This window comes from Megalopta genalis, chromosome 2, assembly GCF_051020955.1.
Source record: "Megalopta genalis isolate 19385.01 chromosome 2, iyMegGena1_principal, whole genome shotgun sequence".
In the NCBI taxonomy this organism is placed as follows: domain Eukaryota; kingdom Metazoa; phylum Arthropoda; class Insecta; order Hymenoptera; family Halictidae; genus Megalopta; species Megalopta genalis.
Genome location: NC_135014.1, coordinates 11,046,923 through 11,068,782, shown reverse-complemented (window position 1 = coordinate 11,068,782; position 21,860 = coordinate 11,046,923). Strand labels below are relative to the sequence as shown.

General features: G+C 52.1%; 1 protein-coding gene across 47 annotated transcripts in view; it reads right to left on the bottom strand.

Annotated features, from left to right (window-relative positions):
- The window catches only part of shot (dystonin-like protein short stop), a 107,147-nt gene that overhangs the window by 20,310 nt on the left and 64,977 nt on the right, over positions 1-21,860 (bottom strand). For 38 of the 47 annotated variants that reach the window (XR_013032615.1, XM_076518385.1, XM_076518389.1 and 35 more), the window contains 10 exons: positions 11,952-21,849; positions 8,642-8,788; positions 8,345-8,568; positions 7,471-8,265; positions 6,539-7,392; positions 5,991-6,280; positions 4,875-5,918; positions 4,325-4,802; positions 4,088-4,257; positions 352-3,995 (listed from right to left, as the gene is read on the bottom strand). Coding sequence is in view for 46 of the 47 variants with exons in the window: in XM_076518385.1 (XP_076374500.1) it covers positions 352-3,995; positions 4,088-4,257; positions 4,325-4,802; positions 4,875-5,918; positions 5,991-6,280; positions 6,539-7,392; positions 7,471-8,265; positions 8,345-8,568; positions 8,642-8,788; positions 11,952-21,849 (17,544 nt within the window). In the remaining variant the exon portion in view is untranslated. The remainder of the gene's footprint in view (positions 1-351; positions 3,996-4,087; positions 4,258-4,324; positions 4,803-4,874; positions 5,919-5,990; positions 6,281-6,538; positions 7,393-7,470; positions 8,266-8,344; positions 8,569-8,641; positions 8,789-11,951; positions 21,850-21,860) is intronic. The other 9 variants (XM_076518407.1, XM_076518408.1, XM_076518409.1 and 6 more) reach the window with 4 other exon arrangements.

The following is a 21,860-nucleotide window of genomic DNA, read 5'->3' as shown; positions in this document are numbered from 1 at the left end:
TTCGGATTAGAATCTCGCTGGTGTCTTGGCATTGTTATCGGTACAAACGAGAAGACGCGTGTATGGGAGACAGAGATGCCAGGAAAGTATCTACCGCGAGTCTCGGCTGTATGGACAAGTTTAGAGCAAAATAAAGAAACATAATCTTTGCCTAAATAAAAAGTCCATCTGGATCAGTTACGATCTATCTTGTCCTTACAGCCCAAGGTCAACGGGCATGGCATCGCTGGTGGAAAACAAATGCAAGTATGGCACGCGCGTTGGAACACGTTCGTCAGATAGCGTACGATTATATCAGGGCGGATCGAACAGACGCAACAAGGCTTCAACCGAGGAATCGTGGTTGGTTACCTGTTCAGAGCTTCGACCTTGACCATGTGTGGGTCTACTTCAGCCTTGAAATTGGCCAACTGTTTGATCTGTTTCTTAACTTCATCGATGTCGCTGCCCAACGGTCCCATTCTGGCGAATTTCTCTTCAGCCTCCTGCAGAAACTCGAGCAGACTTTGCAGGGTCTCGTGGAACTCCATCGCCTTCTCCATCGCGTCGATCAGGTTCTCCTCTCGCCTGGCGTACAGAGCGGTCACGTTGTCCCAGGCCTGATCCAGGTCCTCGATGTGTTTCCTGACCTCTGGTTTGTCTGGTTCTCCGCAGAGACCCATTAACTCGTGCCCTGAAGCCCGGACCTGTTCCACGTCGGGTTTCGTCTGGTCGATCTCATGCCTGATCTCCTGCAGAGCGACCTGTTGCTGTTGGATCGCGCCCGGCTGTGCAGCAGGCGGTGCCTGACCAGAGAGAGCATCTTGCAGCTCTCTCAAGGTCGACATCACGCCGTTCAATTCGGACCAGAACTTCTCTGCGATCGCTAGAGTATCGTCCAGGGTGTGACTTCTGTCGGTGGTGGCTCTCTGCACGTCGCTCCATAGCTTGTTCAACTTCTCCAACTTCCTCTTGATGTCCTTTACGGCTGGGTCGGCTCTGTTGCCCGCCTTACTGATCACATCATCGGCGGCTCTTCTTACGGCTGCATAAGCTTCCGATCTCTGAGCCAGCTCGTCGACCAGCGCAGAGTTCTCCTCCATCTGATCCCTCAGGCGACCTGGATGAGCGCTGATGGGCTCCGCTCCGTTGACCTGGTCAGCCGTGGAGGACAGTGCACGCAACATACCCTCCAGTTTGTCAGAGAACTGAGAAGACTCCTGCAACGCCTGCTCTAGGGTCTGCTGCCTGCTGCGCAGCTCGGCTCTGAGTGCCGCGTACCTGGCAGTGTCAGCTTCCAAGATGTCCTGTATCTTGATGCCCTCCTCCTCGTTACAGAGTTTGATCAACGCCTCGCCGGTTTTGATCAACTTCTCGACGAGAGGCTTGTGCTCGTTGATGCTCTGCATCAGCATCTCGTTCTTGTCCTGCTGCGCTGCTATCAGATCGGGCCTCAAGGCCGGCATAGGCAACATGGCTACCTGGTGCTCTGCCTCCTCCAGCCAGCTGACCAGCCCAATGTGCGTGTCCCGTAGATGTTCTGCCAACGGCAAAGCTTGCTCCAAAGCTCCCAACCTATCCGCGGAGAGACCTGACACAATCTCCATGGTCTCTCTGAGGTCCTCCATCTTCTCCCTGATGGTGGAGGTGTCCTCGTGCTGACCGTTCTCGCGGATCACCTTCTTCGCCGTCGAGATCACGTCTCTGACGCGACCCTTCTGGCTGGAGATGTCGTCGTTGAGAGCCTTGTGCTCCTTCAGCTGGACTCGAATGATCTCTGGCTCGCTGCTGGGTGGCTCAGCCTCCCGGAGCTGGTTGTCCACCTCGCGGAACCACTCCAGAAGGTCGTCGATGTCTCCGATCACCTCTAGCGACCTCTGCTTGCTCAGCTGAATTCTTTCCGCCTTTCGTTGAATCTGTTCTGCAATGGCGTCGAACCTCCTGTTGTCTCTGGTGACTAGACCTTCTATGGTGGCTGCTCCCTCGCCAGGTGATAATTGAGACAACTGTGGTCCCACCGCGTTGATCTTGTCCAGGACTGGCCTGTACTCGGAGATCTCCATCTCCAATCTCACGATCTCGTCCTCGCGAGGCTCGGCAGATTGCAGAGCAGACTCTGCAGCTTGCATCCAGTCCATCAGTCGATTGTGGTTGTCGTGGAACTGTTGGACCAATGGCAGCGACTCTTGGGCGTGCTTCAGCAGGTCGGAACCTCGACTGACAAGGTCGTTGAACCGTCGCTGCAGAGAGTCCAGTTTGTCCTTCAGCTGCAGGGCTTCGTCGCTGGAGATGTGCTTCATCAGCTCCAAGCCTGCATCCGTGGTGCTGTCTACTTCCGTTTGCCGGGTGGAGACCTCTTCGGTGAGGTCGGCCAAGTCCTCCATTTGCTGAAGAAGCTTTTCGGTGTGCACTGCTAGGACACGGTACTTGGACAGCCTGATCTCCATGCCCTCCATCCAAGCCTGGAGCTCTTGGTAGCTGAGCACCAAGTGTCTCAGACCCTGCCTAGATCTTTGTAGCAGCGTACCAAGCGCCTCTGATCGTTCGACGAGAGCAGCATACCTGTCGGCAGCGTCTTGCAGTTTGTCGGCAAGAGCGGCAGCCTCGTCTTCGCCTACCAGGGCCATCAACTGGCTAGCAATCTCCGTGAGCTCGCTGAAGTCAGGTTTTCTGGATAGAATGTCCTCGTGAAGGGCGTCGTGCTCCGTGACTCGTTGTTGAATCTTCTCCTCGTCCGTCGGTACCAGTTCCATGTCCCTGACACGCTTTTCTGTCTTGTCCAACCAAATGGCCAAAGGCACCAGCTTGTCTTGGAACTGCTTCGCCACTCCCATCGCCTGTTCCAGGGCGTCCATCCTCTCGGCAGCGCTCTCCGTCAAATTATCAAACCTTCCTACGAGCTCCTTTAGCTGTTTCTCGATCATCTTCCTCTCCTTAGGATCCGCACCGGCGGCAACTTCTTGGCCCATATTGTAAAGGGACGACATCGAGTTCTGTCGGTCCATTAGCATCTTCTTCAGGAACTTCTGCTCTTGCAGTTGCGCTTTGACCACCTTGTAGTCCGAGGAAGGAGATTTCTGATTGGACACCATTTCTTCCGTGTCCGTCAGCCACTTCTCCAAACCGTCCAACGCTTCCTGGAACTTTCCTGACTGGAGAAGTCCCACGTCCAGTCTCCTGTCTCGCTCGTTCAGTCTATCCTTCAGATCGTTCCATCTCTCGTTCATCCTGTCGACGTCTCTTTCGATGGTGATGGTGTTGACATCTCGACCAGCTGTTTGGACCAAGGACTGACCCAGGACGTTGCAGTCGTCGACGGCTCGGGCCAGCGGCTCTATCTTGTTCAGTTTCAGCAGTCTAAAGTCCTCTTGTTGAGCCTTTATGGACTCCACTTCGGATCCTACAGGCTTGAACCTTCTGAAGTGCTCGTTCGCCTCCTCGATCTCGGTTAGCACGGTCGAATGCGACTGGTAGAACTCCTGCAGCTTGTCTAGGGTCGCGGTCAGCTCGTCGTGGCGATCTCGGGAACGGTCGTCGAGCTTTCCGACTTGCCTCTTCAAGCCGGCAACCTGCTCCCTCGTTGCCACGGCGTCCGCAGCGAAGCCATAATCCACCAAACGTTCCCCGAGGTTCTCCAAGTCGCTGACCTCCTCGTACAACCTGTTCACCCTGGTGATAACCTTGCTGGTTTCCTCTATCTGTGTTCTAACGATCTTGATCTCTCTTCCAGGCGCTTTCATCGAGTCCAGCTCCTTCTCCAGACTAGAGACTTGATTGCTGATGGACTTGACGTGGTCGTTGAACTGCGCGACAGCGGTGGCGGCGCTTTGCAGTTCGTTGCATCGGTCGTCCAATTTCGACTGCAGGTCATTTATCCTGTCCGTCAGGTTGTCCACTTCGTCCAGAAGATGTGTTGCGTCGACTCCCTGTTCTCCGGCCTTGTTCGCCAAGTCATTGGCCTGCTGTTTTACGCACTGCAGAGGTTTCTTTAAGTTCGTCGTCTCTTCTCGTAAACTCTGAATCATAATGTGAAGTAAGTCGTTGAATTAACGAGTCTACCGAACTGTCAAGAGACAATCTCTTTATTCTATTTTTATCTTTAGCTTACCTTTATCCTATCGAGAAGCTTCGGGTCTTTGGCTGCGCCTCCTAGGGCGTCGTGGGACGCCAGCTTGTCCTCGCAGCGCTGCAAGCCATGTCGCAGGTCCCTCAAGTTCTCATTGAAGTCCATCAAGTGCCGTGCGGTGTCCTCTAGAGATTGCGTCCTCGTCAGGAGATCTGCAGACATTGAGTATTTAGTCACAGGCAAGGTTTCAAAAGTTATTTAAACGAATAAAGAACTTACCGTTGTTCAACTTGTCCCATCTGGTCTTCATGGCGCCAAGCTCATTCTTTACGTTCTGCTTGTCGATGTCGCAGGCGCCAAGGAATGTTTCGCCGAGCGTCTTGTTGTTCTCAAATTCTCCAGAGTGCTTCCAAACTTCGTTCCTGAACGAGGATAGCTCCTTCAGTTGCTTCTCGATGTCCTTGCGCTTGAACGATGCCGGCTTCAAGCACTCCAGCCGATCTTCAGCCTGTCTGAGCCAAGGTAGGAACGAGTCCTGTGCTTTGTAATACTTCTTGCAATGTTCCGCGCAGGTTTGCAGCTTTGTGTGCCTGTCGAGGATGTCCTTCTTGAGGCGGTCCCACTGCGACTGCATCTTATCCAAGTCGCGCTGCAGAGAACGGTTCTCGACCTTTTGAGATCGAGCAAGCATGTCGCGGCCCTTGTTCAACAGCATGATCACCTCGTGCTCCTTGCCCATCACGTTTCTGTATATTGGCTGACGAAACAAATATGTACAACATGAATAAAGCATAGTTTATAATTATGAGTTGTAATCACTTCCACTTACCTCATGGTGGTCGAGTTGCTGCTGCAAGATATCCCTATCAGCGGACACCAGCAGCTTCTCGGACATATTTCCGAGCTCATCGGCCAGCCAGCCTAAGGTCTTTGTGCAGGAGGCCTCGAACTGCCTTCCGTCCCTTAGATTGCCCTCGATCTCGGCCTTCTTGTGGTCCAGCTTCTTCTGCAGATTGTTGTACATCTTACCAACGGCGGCTAATTTTCCATGGATCTCAGACTTCGATGCTGGATCACTGAGAACCTCGCAGAGCTGTTCTCCGGCCGCTTCGGCGTCAGCCAAAAGAGGCCTCTGTCCTTCCAGTTGTCTTTCCAAGTTCTCGATCTTCCTCAGCTGATCCTCAGGATCTTTTTCGAGTGTCAGATCATCCAGATTGTCGGAGATGGCCTGCAGAGCGTCGCGCAAACGGTTCAGGCTCGCGTCGAACTCTCTGCTGGTGTCCACTGCGTCTCCCAAGCTCTGAGCCCTCTCATCCAGCCTAGCCAACTGATCGGCCCACTTGTCAAGGATCGCCTTCAATTTTGCACCGGTCCTCTGACCATCTGCGGAATCTGTGCCAACCACAGTGATGATGTTGTCTCCTACTTGCACTAGATGGTCCAACTGAGGTTGCTGGGTGCGGAACTCTTCCCGCAAGACTTGCACTTGCTGTACCTGACTAGCAACCATCCTAGGATCAGCAGATATGGGTCCAAGGGCGCCCAGCATTCTTTCCTTTGACCCCAGCCAAGAAACCAGGCCCTCCGACGTGTCGTAGAAGTCCTTCACGTCGTCCAAGAACTTGATCCTATCCTTGCAACGTTCGCTGAATGACCTCCATGTGCTGCTCACGTTCTCCATATCGTCGTTCAACCTGTCTACTCCGGCTGCACCCTTCTTGCGTCTGACCAAGTCGCGAACCTGAGTCCTAGTGGTGTCTAGCAGGGATTGCTTCTCATACATCTCCTCGATAACGACCTTGATCTGCTTGGCCGTCTTATCCGCTTCTTCTTTGGTGCTTGGCATGCTCTCCTTCGGTATTTGTCGCTTAATCTGAAGAGAAATGCTCTCTTATCAATACAAGCTCATTTTGAAACTGAGAATATGAAAGTAGATGATGCTCACCTTCTCCAGGAACTGAGACAGTGTCTTCAAGTTGTCCACGTGCCTCCGCAGCTCCTCCCTGATGTTGTCCATCTCGGTTTGCCGGTCGGTCAACCGAACTCCCAGCAACCCGTATCTGTTGTTGATCTCGGAGAGCTGTTGCTGGACAGGCGACAGGTCCTCCAAATGGAAGCCGTCTTGGCTGGAGCGACGGCTACTGAACCCGCTGCTACCACCTGGAGAGACCGGACTTTGAGCAGCATACAATTTAGCGGGAGATGGTGAGCGACCGTCTTGTGACATTCGGCGTACTACAAAAAAAAATGGTGTGTGTGGTGAGCGATGACAGTGATGGCGCTGCGAGATTATCGCGAAGGAGGTGGTGTATAGGGGGCCATTGTCAGCTTCAGTCCAGTTTAGTTTAAGAAATGAAACGAAAGTGAATGTGCGTGAAATCGAGACCTTGATGTGCGTGCCGAGATGATGCATTAGGCTCAAAGTGTTATGACTACCAAGCGACTGGCAATGGTGGCAACGATCCAGGGACCAGAGAAACGACCAAAACGTACCTGGCCTCTTTGTTGGACTAGTGCTTCCACGTCTGCGAGTTGGACTCTCAGTGCGCTCCTTCAGCAAGCCATCGTAGGCGATACCGAGGTCGTTGACCTTGTCCACGGTGTTGCCGTAATCGCGGTATTCCTTTTGGATAGGTTTCAGCTCGTCGACCTGTCGCTTCAGCTTCTCAAGGTCGACGGCCACAGGTTCCAACATTTGTACCTTGTTCTCAGTCCTGGTCAGCCAATCGATTACCTGATCCCTCAGTTTCTCGTAAGCGGACAGTTGCTCTGCTCTGGACTTGCTGAGACGTTGTTTCTCGTCGATCAGGTTGTTCACCTCCTTCCACTGCGTCTCCAGAGCCTTGATCTTGTCTCTGATTGGTGCAACATCCGTTACGTCCTTCTTCGCAATCAGACTCTTGCCATTACGGATCAGATCCTCGAAGTTGGATCGCTGGTCCTCTCGCTTGTCCATTAGATTCGCCATCTTGGTGTCATACTCGGCGACGTCTAACTTACTCAGATCTCTTGACTCGAGGGCTTCGATCATGTGAGAATACCAACTCTCGAATTTAGTCGTCTCTACTAAGAAGTCTCCGAGGGCTTGCGCGATCTCGTCGAGGAACTCGCCTCTGCGCAGCGACTTGTCCATCAGCTTCTCGAACCTGGACTGCACGTCGTTCAGCTTGCCCTCTATATGCTTAGCGATCTTAGCATTGCTAGAATTCGTCAGGAGATCCGTCGCGCTGGTCGCCACAGCTTCCACGCTCAGGCGATGACTGTCCAGATCAGCCTGCAGCAGACGTTGGTCTTTCTGCTGCTCCTCGAGTCGTTCCTTCAGCAAGCTCGCTGGTCGTTGGATGTTCCTGCAAAAAATAAGCATTCTTTAGTGGTCCTGTTCGTATAAAAAATCTCGACAGCTAATAATGTTTTGAGATACTTGCTTAAATTGACTCTCGATGCTATTCAGCCATTGCACCAGACTCTGCAAAGCGTCCTGAACACCTTGACTGCGTACCAGAGCCGCGTCCAGTTCCTGACACTTCTCAGCAATCGCGTTCGTCAGTTGTCTGTACTTGTCCTCCAGAGCTCTGGCAGGTTCCTCCAGTTCGTCGACTTCTTTAGGCGTTAGCTGTCCATCCAGAGACCTCAGCAAAGCGTCCACAGAGGCCTTCACGTTCTCTACCAAGCGTTCATTGGCGAGCATTTCGTTGTTCAACGCCTTGGCTTTACTCAGCTGTTCTTCCACTTGTTTAGGCTCGGCGGCGATTGCCTCGGAAATGGCTCTGTGGACCTTGGGTTCGACCTCCTTCAGCCACCTTCTAGCTTTCTCCAAAGATTCACGGTAATCTCTTTGCCTTCCTCCAACTCCAGAGAGTCTATCGGACAGCAGATTGGCCCTGCTCAATAGATCTTTGTACAGATTAGTGACGACCGACACCTCGCCGCGTACAGGAGAGTCCTGGCTCGAGATGAGCTCCTTGTGCGGCAGTCTCTGGGGCAAACTGGTGCGGAATTCGTTCAGGACAAGCAAGAACTCTTTGCTCTCGTCAACGAACTTCTGCGCAGCCATCGTGATGAACCGAAGATCGGCCTGATGGGCTATCACATCGCTGATGAAGTCTCTAGTCGCATCGGTGCTGCTGCTCAGTCTGTTCAGGTCCGACAGAGAATGCTCTTTCTCTTCCAGTATCCGTCTGGCGTTGTCCAGCCAGAGGGAGAAGGTCGACAGCTCATTCCTACGTGCAAGAGAATAATTAGGAAACAAAAATCAAATAAAACGAATAGGAGGAAAGATGTCTGAAAGACGATGCTCACTGGAACTTGACCAGCTCTTGCCTGGCAGCCATCAGCCGCCTGACCATTCTCTCGGCGCGGTCCGTGGCTCTGTCGAACCTGGTCTTCAAGGACCGACCGTTCTTCTCCAAGGTGGACACTTCCTCGCTGGACAAAACGTTGCTACCGGTGAGCACCACCTGACGAATCTGATCGAGGCAGGAGGAGACTGGTCTGGCGTGGGCCTCGAGGTCCTCTTTGATGTCCTAAAAACGTATAATTGCTGTTAGACGGCGACGTGCAAAAGGACGTTCTTTTTTTTAGAAGGATTCCACTGACCTTCATCGCGTTGATCTGTGCCCTGAGCTGGTCAACGTCCTCTTTGACGTTGTCCTGGCCGGCCAGCTTGTCCTCGACCTCAGCTATCCATTGCAGCAGCTTCGAAGAGGTCTCGTCGCACAACTTGTACTTCTCCTCGACCGCTTGCTATGATTTGCAACAGAGAACAGTTGATTGATACCCGATCGGTAGCGACCCAAGGGTACGCGCGATGATCGAACAGAACTTAAATCGCTAACGTGCTGTCTTAGAACGTACTCGAAAAGGAAGAAAGGTAGACCGACCCCTTACCGACGGGTCGGCTGCTCTGCAAAATGATTATCAAAAATACAAGTCGCATAAATGGGGGTGTAGGGGGGGGGGGGGGTAAAAGTCAACAATGGTAAGCTTATATAAACGTATCTCACGCATGCAAAACACATACACACACACTGTTTGGAACGTGTAGAACGCAATAGTACGTTATTTATATGTATAATACTTGGTGTATAATACAGATATAAATATACGTAGAATCGGTTAAATTCGATTAAATTCAAATAAAACAAGAAACAACAAAAAACACAGGTTTTAGAAGAGCCCAATATATAAAACAGGTAATCTGATTGATTGATTGATTGATTTGGCAGCGAGTAATCGGACTGCATACTCGTCCCGTACGTGGTTTTGTTCTTATATGCAGTCGGCAAGCGAACGATGGAACTGAACGGAAGCCGCGTTCTCGTCAATTTAGACGCGTGTCTGCAAGCATAGGTAACAATTACTGAAAAGAAACAACAACAACAAGAACAACAACAAAACGATACGATAAGATCGCGCGAGCCAGACGACACAGAATAGATGGAGCGACTGTGAGAATCGGAAACAACGTGAGACTGACGAGAATATGACGAGCAAGAGTATAAATACGGTGTTGGTGGTTTTCTGTTCAATGGGATTAATTTTTGGTTGTATATATGTGCGGAGGGTGTGGTGGTTTCGCGCGAATATTTTGCGGGGATGCTCCGAGACATTTCCTAGAAAACTCTGGTGCTAGAACGAACAAAACGAGGATCTAGAAGGAGGATTAAGGAAACACCTGAAAAAAATGAGAAAACTTTCAGTGATAAAAACAAACATTGCGAATGCATTCTCCGGCCGTCCCGTGATCATTCGAATGACTCTGTCGATTCGGTTATGTGTGGCGATTAATTCGGGGAGGGTGTGAGTAGTCGGGTGTGACTGTCGGCGTTGATTATGGCAGCCCGAAGCGTAACACGTGGCCACGACTAGTCGCTGTCGATTCGATCGAAATCGTTACATCCGTGTGGTACAACAGACCGCCGCGAGTAGACCGCGACTTTCAACTAATCGATTCGTCGACGAATCTGATTCCGCCACGGTCCACTCGCGACGCGCGTTAATTAATTAATAATATATTATCTCCTTCCGACGCGTCTCCGTGCTCCGCTTTCGAAGTGCCTTCGTTAACGCTACACCTACCGAGCAGTAAAACAGTGACTAACTAACTGTTGCTTTAGAAGAACGCGACAAGACCGACTGCGGTTTCTTAACAGAGACCACGTGATAACGTAGGGATAGGTGTAGCGTTAAAGTGGATCGAAAGGAGCGCACGGGCCGTCCATCGAGCCAACGTGCACATTACAACAAACGTTATTATTAACACTATGATCGAGTTAGCATTGCCGATGCGATCAGGCGACAAACGTTGGACGAAGTTTAGTGAACCGCGAATAGTTGTCAGCAAACGAACGATCGAACGATCGGTCACGGTTTCCCGCGGGCTCGGTCGGTGAACCGGTGATTAGTGACAGTCGTTAATGAGAAGTATTAGCCCCCTGTTACGTGACGAGGTGTGAATGAGCTGCGCGAGTGATAGAGTAAGAGCGATCGGGAGAGTGAAATATGTTGAAAGAGAGAAAGAAAGAGAGAGAGAGAGAGAGAGAGAGAGAGAGAGAGAGAGAGAGAGAGAGAGAGAGTGAAAATGGATTGATCCTGGATCCCTTGCGATCTACATGTCCCCCATGCAGCGTTTCGATCGCTGGCTAACGTTAGGACGCGTTCGATAGTTATCCATGCAGGATACATCATCCGATGCCGGTCGACGATGACGGTGACGATGATTACAGAATCGATGCGTTCTTTATTTGGCTACGATATATATCTCTGCTTGATAGCGCCGGCTGACAGGCTACCGGCAAGCGTCGCTCGGTAGTGACAGATGTGAGACAGTCGCGAGAGACACTATCGGTCGGCTATCGTCGCACACGTAGAGCGATAGGCGACAGGATGCATCGGTAAGCGTACAATAACGATCCATAACCCTTTGGCAAGCGGTTAAAAATTAGAAGAAAATTCAAGGATTAGAGTCTGGTGAGAATTAAGAGAAAATGAAACGAGAGCGTGTTAGTGGAATGTAGAGAAAACTGGTGGGAAAAGGGTGAGCGACTTAAAGGTATACTCGAGTGACTCGGTGGGGGGGGGGGGGGGGGGGTTGGTGCTCACGAAATGGGCGGGGCGTGCATGATTTTATTGTTATGAGAAATTCCAAAAATTAGGAGTGTTCGAATTCGAATGCATTACTACTTCCACGGTACCGTGTGCTAAACTACTGGTCTAAAAATATTGTTAAATATGGCAGTGATTCGAAACCTCTAGGACAGTCCAACAAGCCTATTCGTAAAAATCAAGGATGTTCACGGGGGTACTACTCCCTTCGACTTTGCGCCCCTCTGTTTCTTCGTCAAGCGTTTTTATTAGTTCTCTTAAAACGCTTCGACTGTCATTCTTTCTGTTCATTCTAATTTATTCGCACGTTGGTCTTCCCAATTTTCTTAGGATCCCAGAACGTAAAAACGTCGAATACGTGGATCGTCGTCGTCGAAAGAAAAAAAAAACTAATTCTTCAATTATTATTCGATTAAATGAAATAATTCAATTCTATGAAATTGTTTAAGTGATCGGCGTGGCAGTCAAAGCGTTAACTCTTTGCACGGTGATTCTGAGGCACCGCTAGAAATTGTTATGTCACGTTCCAAAGTAATTGTTGCATCATTAAATTGTGCAAAGGATTAATAATACACAGAGGTACGCGACAGAGGGGTCGCGAAGCGACGGAAATCAAAAAAGGGTAGCATTTCATGTGCACCAATCTAAAAAGCGTCGTAGAACGACGGAGTGCATGAGACAGAAACAGAGACAGAGACAGAGATAGACAGAAGACAGAGAAGTAGTAGAAGAGGGAGAAGAAAAAAGAGAAGCAGAAGAAGAAGAAGAAGAAGAAGAAGAGGCTAGAAAGAGTGCCACTTACCCTAGCTTCTGCGGTGAGAATATAACCCTGGTCCAGGGCTTTCGCGAAGTCAAGCCTCTTTCCCGATGGGTCTCCGCGTAGCCTGCCCTCTACGGGGTCTACTATCCCGGTGCTAATCGCCTCTAACAAACTAACGACTTTACCGGTCCCGGGTTCTTTGATCACGGTGCTGGACGGATCAATCGAGCCGGCCTCGATCGCCTCGGTCAGCGTGGCCGGTTTACGATCTAGGGCGGACGCGACGCGGAACGGGTCTTCGAAGGTGCCTGACACCGGGTCGTACAGTCCGAACTGCAGGGTCTCGATGAAGGACAGGCCTCGTTTCGGCGTGATCAGGAGCTCCTCGTCGAGGGCCCTTGCCAAAGGGTACAACCGAGAGCTCATCGTCTCTAGCACGTTCCCTTTGTCAGCGTCCATCAGGCCCTTCCTGATGCCCTCGGCCAGTTTAACCAGCTTCTTCTTCTTCGTGTCTTTGATCAACGCGGAGTCGGAGTCAACGATCCCGAGGCCTACGGCCTCCTTCAACGTCACTAGCTCGCTCGTTCTCGGGTCGGTCAGTTTCCCAGTTTCCACGGACAACGAGCCACTCTCCAGGGCCTCCTCGAAGGTCAGAGGCTTCGTCAGGAACACCTCTACGTCTCCAAACTTGACGAATCGAGGCGCGGGCTTGCCGTCGGGTGTCTTCGGCGAAATCGATTCGATGATCCCTTTGCTGGCTGGGTCTAAGACGCCGTCCGCCAGAGCAGTGTTCGCGGTGACGAACCTGCCGCTCTTCGGGTCTCTGGCTACGGCAGTTTCAGGATCTATCAAGCGACTCTCGATCGCCTCTTGGAGGGAGTACTCTCGCTTGGGCTCGTCCTTGCGGGTCAAGCTTCGTCTAGGCTGGTGCGTCAAGGGCTTCTCCAGGGTGACCAGAAGGCCTCGCTCCAAGGCCACGTCTATGGGGTACGCGCGTCTCGTTTTTGAGTCGAGGACACGGCCATGGGGCACGTCTATGGCTCCTGTCTCGATGCCGACAGAGATAGGCGTGATCTGGCCAGTGGTGGCGTCCTTCAGGGCGGTGGTGTCGGGATCTAGAAGAGCAGCGTCAAAGGCACGGATCAGATCTAGGGTTTCGTTGCTGCGAGGATCCACGAACAGCCCGGTCTGCGAACGATAGAGATCGCTGACCACCGCTTCCTCTATGCTGAGCGGCAACTTCGAGGGCACGATGTGTCCCTTCTTCAGGGCCTCCTTCAGATCTATAGGCTTCTCTGAAATGGCGTTGTAGGTGCCACGGGTGTCGTCGATCGCGCCCGACGAGATCGCGTCGGTCAGCGATACGTACTTGTCCGTTCTAACGTCTCTGACGATCGAGGCTACGGGGTCGATCAGCTCCGACCGACAGGCCTCCGACAAGGTCAGCTTCCTGTTGGTCGAGGGGTGCACGAACTTGCCGGTGGTTGGCTCGTAGGTGTTCATCGTGATCGCTTGGTGCAGACTGAACTCCGTCGTCTCGATGTCGACTATCAGGCCCAGCTGCAGGGCCAGGCTGAGGGACACTGTCCTGTTGGCTCCAGGCTCCTTGAACATGCCGGATCGTCTGTCTATCACTCCAGCTCTGCAGGTCTCGGCCAACGAGAGCAGCCTGTCGGCTCTCTTGTCCCAGTAGCAGGGTAACGTTGGACTGACCAGGCAGTTCCTCATGGCCTCGTGCAAGGTCACCGATCTTCCAGTGCTGGGGTCTGTGATCTTGCCGGTATGATCGTCGTAAAGACCTTGGTGGATCGCTCTCTGCAGGGACACTGCTGCTCTGTGGTCCACTATCAAGCCAGCCTGGAAGGCCTCCTGCAAGGACATGTCGGAGTCAGCGGTAACGTTCACCTTGCCGCTCAGACCATCGACGTAGCCGGTCTTGATGGCCTCCATCAGCGATATTCTCTCTCTGAAGCCGCTTCTGCCATCCTTCACGGTCACGGAGTCCGCGTCGATCAGGTTCCTCCGGATCGCCTCGAGCAGACTCAGATAAACGCCGGACTGAGGATCGAGGAACATGTTGGTCCTTTCATCGAGGATCCCTTTGGAGATGGCCTCGCTGAAGGTCATCGGTCTTCTCGCCTCGAGGAGCAAACCGTGCTCCAACGCCTCCCGGAAGTCCAGTCGTCTTCCTTTCTCGTTGGTCACCGTGCCGGTTTTCGGGTCGACGATTAGCTCCTTGATGGCCTTGTCGAAGGTGATAGCCTTGCCATCAGCCTGGCGGACTACCACGGCGGTGCTGGGATCTATCACGCCTGCCTTGATGGCCCGGTCAGTGGGCAGCTTCTCTCTGGTCTCAGGAACGATGAAGCGTCCGGTGGTAGGTTCATAAAGGCCCTTGAACACCGCCTCCGGGAGGGAGATCTTCCTCTTGGCTGGCACGATGAGTCCCCGATCTAGGGCATCTGTCAAGGACAATGGAGTACTGGTGGTTGGATCGATAGCTGTACCTGTCTTAGGGTCTATCAGACCCTGCTTGATGGCTTCGCCAAGAGAGATGATGTCGCTGTTCTTCGGATCCTTCACCGAGGGACTGTCTCTGGCGATGAGACCCAACTCCAGCGCCTTCTCAAGAGTGTAACTCTCTCCATCTATGTCGAAGGTGCCTTTCTCAGGGTCATAAGACTGATGAGCCAAGGCTTCCTGTAGAGACCACGGTTTCACGGTGCTGAGGATGAAGCCTTTCTCATGAGCGACGTCCAGCGTCATCGGATGCGGCGAGATCAAGATACCCTTCTCAAGGTCGATCAACTGGTTGTCCTCTGCCTCCTGCAGGGATAGGACTCTGTCGTTGCGGTCGTCTCTGACCACTGTCGTTTCTCCGTCGACATAGCCGGTCTCTAGAGCCTCTTTCAGCGTAGTCTCTTCTCCTGTCGTGGGATTAGCGACCAGGCCAGTTGTCGGACAATAGTACTCCTGAACGATGGCGTCGATCAACGAGGGAACGAATCTTGTGGTGGCTATGATGCCTTTCTTCAAGGCTACGTTTAGAGGCAGCAATTCTCCTGTCTTGGTGTCCCGTAGACGACCTGTGCTGGGATTCAGCAGCTTCGACTCGCCCAGAGCATCTTCCAGGGACAAGAATGTCCCGGCCTTTGTGTCCTCGCACTCGCTGATGAACGCGTCTATCAATCCTCTGCGGACACTTTCTTCGACATCTATTTCCTGCTCGGTTAACGTGTCTAGGATCTTACCGCTGGCCTCGGAATACAGGCCCCTTCTTATGGCGGCTTCCAGAGAGATTGGCTTGCGAGACTTGGGAGCTATCAACCCTTTGGCAAAGGCGTCTTCTAGATCCACCTTTCCGCCAGACTCTAGCACTTCCTGAAGAGTTTGCACCTCGTCGCTGACCGGATCTCTGACACAGATAGAGCTGCAGTCGATCAAGCCTGACTCTATCGCTTCGTCCAACTTCAGCATTCTGTTGGAAGCAGGATCCCGGACTTCACAGGTCTCAGGGTCGAATAGTGCTTCCTCCACAGCCTCCCGGAAGGTCAGACACTCCTGACCAGCAGGTACGACAGCCTCGGAAGGCTCCACCTGCTTTATCAGACCCAGCTTCACAGCCTCGAAGAACGGAATCTTCTTGCCTGTCTTCGGGTCCACCATGTAGCCCAGATTCCTGTCCACCAGTGGCTTCAAGATTGCTTCGCGTAGAGGAACGTACGTATCTGCGGATAGATCTTTCACTATCACGCGATATGGGTCCAGCATGCCCAGATGGATCACAAGGTCGTTGAAAGGGACTATGTCTCCTGTCTCTGGGTCCATGAACTTCTCTTTCTCTGGGTCGTAGGCTCCTCGGGCGACCAGGTCCTTGGCTGTTAAGTTGGGACTAACTTCGATCAGGAATCTCCTTCCTCTCACAGGCTCCTTTTGGTCCTGGTCGTTCTCCTGTTCTTCAAAGTCTTCAGGTTCTTCCAGTTCTTCAAGTTTTTCAGATTCTTTAAATTCTTTAAGTATGCCAGGTTCTTCCAATTCTTCAAGTTTTTCAGATTCTTTAGATTCTGTAGGTATTTTAGATTCTTTAAGTTCTTCAAGTTCGCCAGGTTCTTCCAATTCTTCAAATTTTTCAGATTCTTTAAATTCTTTAGGTATTTTAGATTCTTTAAGTTCTTCAGGTTTTTTAAGTTCTTTAGATTCCTTAAATTCTTTAGGTTCCTTCAGTTCTTTAGATTCTTTAAGTTCTTTAGGATCTTTAAATTCTTTAGAATCCTTAAGTTCTTTAGGTTCCTTAAGTTCTTCAGATTCTTTAAGTTCTTTAGGTTCCTTAAGTTCTTCAGATTCTTTAAGTTCTTTAGGTTCCATAAGTTCTTTAGGTCCTTTAAGTTCTTTAGGTTCCGTAAGTTCTTTAGGTTCCGTAAGTTCTTTAGGTTCCGTAAGTTCTTTAGGTTCTATAAGTTCTTTAAGTTCTTTGAATTCTTTAGGTACTGCAGCTTCCGATTGCTTTTCTAATACTTCTCCGTCTTCTGTCTTTGATAAGTTCTCAAGTCTTTTCTCTTCCCTGTGCTGGTTCTCCATCTTTTTCTCAAACTTCTCTTCTTCAACAAGTGGCTGTGTGATCTTTTCCTTCGCCTGTGGCATTGAATCCTCTGCCGAAACATCCCGACTCTTTTGCTGAGTCTGTAATTCCTCTATTTTTTGCACTTGTATCTCTGATACGTCTTCTATCGTGACTGTACCCTTCAAAGTCTCTTCCATCTCCGTCTTTCGACTTTCTGTCATCAAGGGCGTGTCGGTTTCTGTCACCGAGGGTACTTCAGCTTCTTTGGACTCAATCTGTTGCTTCGAATCCTCAGATTTCTCTGATTGTTCCATTACCGGCTTCCTCTCAACTTGTTCCTTTTCTTTGATGGGTTTTTCTGACGGTGACTCAGCCTTTTGATCACCAGGCACTGCTGATTGCTTATCTAATCCAGCTGACAAACTCTTCTGCTCTTCCATCGGACGTGACAAGGTTCTACTTTGTTCTCTAGGCTTGTCAGACTCTTTGTCTTTGTCTTTGCTAGCAGCAGCATCCTTGACGGCATCGTACACCGCTTTTCCAGCAATGACGGGCGCAGCTACCACTGCCAACAGCCCAAACTTCGCGGCCTGTGCCAGGTTGACGCCTCCGCGACCCTCTGTGTCCTTCATCTTCCCTGTAGCAGGGTCTATGATACCCCTGGCAACTGCCTCCTTGGTGGTCACAGCCTCTGCTGTCCTGGCATCGTAAACCACAGTGTTAGGATCCACCAGTCCTGTCTCCATCGCTTCGGTAAGCGTATAGGCCTTCTTGGTTTCAGGATCCACAAACCTACCAGCATTCTCATCATAGACACTTTCAATTTTCTCAATGGCTGCAGTTGTGTCCAACTTGTCCGTCGGAATATCCAGAAGACCGTTCTCAATGGCGTCTTGGATAGGCATAGCAACACCTGTCGAAGGATCTGTGTAGGTACCAGCTGCGACGTCTACAAGACCGTTCTTCAAGGCGTCGTCGAAAGTCATTTTGATATCTTTGGTAGTGAACTCCTCTCGTCGCTCAGACTCATCTCTGACGATGCCTCTGCTTCTAGCTTCCTCTATGCTGATCTTCTCCCCGGTCTCTGTGTTCCGTATTTCCGCGGCGTTCACCAGCTCATAGCCAGACAGAATTCCCAAGGTCTTGGTGGTCACCGTGTGATAAGAGGTGACGGTCTCAGTGATGCCACTGGTGGTAGTTGTAGTGACAGTGGTCGGCGGTTTTACGACCAGCAGACCTGACTCAATGGCTTCGTATATAGGTACCGGGGTTCCAGTTGTTGGATGAACGAAAACTCCCTTCTCCCTGTCGATCAGGCCAGCCTCCAGGGCTTTGGTCACCTCCATACTGTCGGAGGCCACAGGACCAGGCAAAGACATGATGAAGTTACCCTTGATAGCGTCCTCTAGAAGTAGACGTTCCTCCGTTAGCGGGTGCTTGATCTGAGTTCCACTTGCATCGATGAGTCCTCTTTCCAAGGCCACAGCGAACGTCATCCCAGCAGGTGGGATATGCTGCTCACTCTTCTCAAAGTCATCGAACACATTGCTCTCAACGGCCTTCATCAAGCTCACGCTGTCACCACCGCTGGTCTTTATCAAAGATTTTTCAGGGTCGACTAAGTTACAGTTTATAGCGTTGCGGAGGGTATCCGTGCGACCATCTGAGCAGGTCAGCTGGGACAGAGGATCTACGATCTCGCAGAGGATGGCTTCTCTCAGGGTCAACCGCGCACCTGTCTCTGGGTGAACAACCTTGCCATCCTCAGGGTCCAGGAGACCCTGTTTGTACAGTCCGGGGATGGAGAGGCTCTTCGCTAGAGGCACAAGGACGTCTGCGCTTTCGGGGTCCAAGATCCCGCGTTCAACAGCCTCTCCGATGCTGAGGACGTCTCCTCTTTGAGGGTCGAGAATCTTCCCGGACGATGCGTCGATTTTCTTGCTCTTGATCGCTGCCGACAGACTCACAGGCGCTCCATCTTCCACGCCCATGTTCTCTGCGAAGATCTCTGCAGTTTCTGCGTCGATTAGGCCACTCTCCAGAGCCTCCTTGGTCTTCACCACCCTCTTTCTCATCTTCTGAAGCACTATAGGTTTCGCTGCACCGTCCAAATCCGTCACCACCGCTTTGCCAACAGTCACTTTGTATTTCGGCTCGTATTTCTTTGCCTTTAAGTCTTCTTCAGCATCACCCTCTGTCCTCGATACAGAGTGCTCTTCGCTGGTCGCTGCTGTGGGCGAAGAATCGATCACAGAATCTATCATCGATCCGGTCCCGATCGCCGAGTCCAGCTCGGAAACGGAAGTAGAAGTGGTTGGTTTACCTGGTGTCTCTTCAGGTTCGGCATACGACGTTTCTTCTCCGGCGATCATCTCGATTTCGGCCTTCTGGAAGTCTGAGAACGCCATTGTTGGAGACGAGGCTGTTACTGGAACCAACGGTGAACCGAGCACGGAGACTACGCCGAACTTGGCCGCGTCCAGCAGAGATATCTTCCTGTTCTCGTCGAGCTTGTACTCGGTCGTCTTCGCGTCCACTATACCTCGCTCGATGGCCTCCACTATGCCCACATCCTTTCCTGAGACCGGGTCTTTCACGACTACCACCTCGGCCGGCAGAGTGCCCTCGAAAAGCGCAGACAAGAGCTCGCTGGACCTTCCAGTTTCGGTAGATATGACTAGAGCGGTGCTTGGATCGTAGATCAGACCCTTCGAGACTCTAACAGGATCCGGTATCGCGTGGCTAGCTTCGTTGATCTTGATCTCCAGCGGCCTCGACGGGTCATCTTGTCTAGACAACTCCAACTTATCCGGTTCTCCGGAGAGTTTGGTGATCCTCAACAGCCTCTGCGAGTTCTCGATTTCGGTATGTTTGTCCTCGAAAATGACGAAGCCTTTCTCGATGGCTTCCTTCATGGTAATCTTCTCAGGGACGCAATAGTGTCCGGTGGAGTCTAAAATGTTCTTCTCCAGGCTCCTCAGCAGTGACACCTTCCTGCCATTGTTCGGGTCGATTACGAAACTCGAATTCGGGTCTATTATTCTTAGCTTGACGCACTCCTCGAACGAGACCAGTCTGTCCGTTCCAGGGATGATGAATAGGCCCGAGGTAGGGTCGAATAGTTTCCTCTCGATAGCCTCGGCGAGAGACCAGCCGTCCGTTGGAAGCTCGAACACTCTTCTCTCTGCTGAAGAACGGTCTTCTCTGCTCACTGTGTCCACTGTGGAATCGAAGCTCGAACTTTGATCCGATTCAGTGTCCTTTCTCGATCTGGACCAAGACGGTTTCAATGAGTTCTCTTCAGCATCGGATACACTTTCTATCGAGTTGTCTCTAATGTTGATCACCGTCGTTCCCTTCAATTGCGAGCTTGAAATCACCCTATCTTTAGTAATGATAGTCGTGGTAGTACCGATGGCTTTAGGAACGCTGCTCTTCGCTTCATAAGTAATTGGAACGCGCACCATTCCCTCCGCGAAAGGACTGCCTTCCTTTCTGGTTCCTCTTTCGATGTCTTCCGTGTGAACCTCTCTGATCTTCGTCACCGTCTGCGTGGTGACAGTGACGTTCAACAAGCCTGTGAGCAGAGCTGCACCGTCGGAGGAGATCAGGCCCCGTTTTATCGAGTTTTCTAGGGACACTGGCTTCTTAGTTCTGGGGTCTAACAGCAGACCAGTCTTGGGATCTAGGAGTTCAGAGAACACCGCCTCGAGCAGCGTGATCTCTTTACCCTCTTCTATGATTCCTATCCCTCTGTTCAACATCTCGGATACTTCCGGCCTCACGTAGCCTCGCTCTTCAGCTTCTGCCAGCGAGACGGTCTCTCCAGTGTTGGGATCCACGATATAGCTGCCTCCAGCCTTTGAGCTGATCAAACCCTTTAGCAGAGCAGCGTTCAAGCTGACGTACTCCCCTGTCAAAGGGTCTCTAAAGCCATCCACGTCGAATATCGTTTTCTGTGCCAGCGAGGTGACGAGCCCCTTCTCCACAGCCTCTGACAGAGCTAACTCGGCATCCTTGTCTCTGTACGTAGCCTTCTGCGGATCGATTAACCCACGACTCAAAGCCTCCGACAGCGTGACAGCCTCGCCTGTCCTTGCGTCTACGATAGAATTCAATCTATCTCCATCTAGAACACCTCTCTCTATCGCCTCAGTGACGGTCAACTTGGTCCTGTGCGCCGGACTGGTGATCCTTCCAGTCTCGTCGATCATCTCCGAGTCCCTGCAGTCTTTCAGAGTCATGGGCTTCGCGATCAGCTTCCTCCTGCGCGCCTCCTTCAGCGACAGCTTCTCCAGGGTCAAGCCGTGCATGTACTTGCCGGTCTTTGGATTGACAATGCCGAGACGCATGGCCTCCGGCAACGTGACCTTGGTGTCGTTCCTAGCGTCGACTATCTCCCTCGCGGTGGGATCCAGGATGCCCTTCTCGACCGCCTGGTCGATCGTGTAACTTTCGCCGGTGACGCGGTCTAGGACCCGGCCCAGGGTCTCGTCGACCAGGCCCTGGGATATCGCGTCGGAAAGGGGTAACGCGCTCCTCTTGACGGTCACGGTGACGTCTAGCTTGGCCAGGTAACCTCTGGCGTGCGCCTCCTCGATCGACAGCCTCTCGCCGTCTTCGGTGACGAGCTGCCCTGTGTGCGGGTCCATCGCGGACCCTACTCGCGGACTCATCGCATCGGCTACGCTAATTGGATCTAAGGCCTCGTTCGCATTGCTCGCGTGGCTCGCATCGCTAACGGGCCCCTGACTGTATGTTACCTTCGCTCTGTCCCCGGTCCCGTCCGGTTTCTCCGCGTCGTAGAGCTCCCGCTGGATCGCCTCGAGCAGAGACACCGGCCGTCCCTCCTCGTCGAAGCCGCACGGGCCAAGAAGACGATCCGCGAGCCGCGAGTCGATTATCTTCTCGCGCGCCGCCTCCTCGATCGTGACCGTCTTCCGGCCGTCCCGTGAGCACGCTATCCTACCCCTCCTAACGTCCAAGATCTGAAGGCTGATCGCCTCGCCCACCGTCAACACGTTACCCGTCCTCGGATCTACGATACCCCTAGCCTCGATCACGTGCTCTGTACCTACACCCTCCTCCGCCCTTTCTATTCGCTTCACGCTCCTAATCTCGCTAAACTGCACGCTGCCGCCGCTCGCGCTGCTCGCCCTCGACCACATAGACTCCTCCCGCTCCGCGCTTCTCTCCTCCCGTTTATCCTCATCTTCCCGTCGATGAACCGTCTTCTCTTTGTCGAGATCATCGCGATCCAGCGCCGTGCCATCGTGCACCGATCTGCCCTCCTGCGAGCTAGACCGTCGCACCGTGTCCGAGACGATTGTCTCGGTTCTCTCTGTCCTTTCGGTCCTCTCGTGCCGCTCTAGGCTGTACCTGCGACAAGT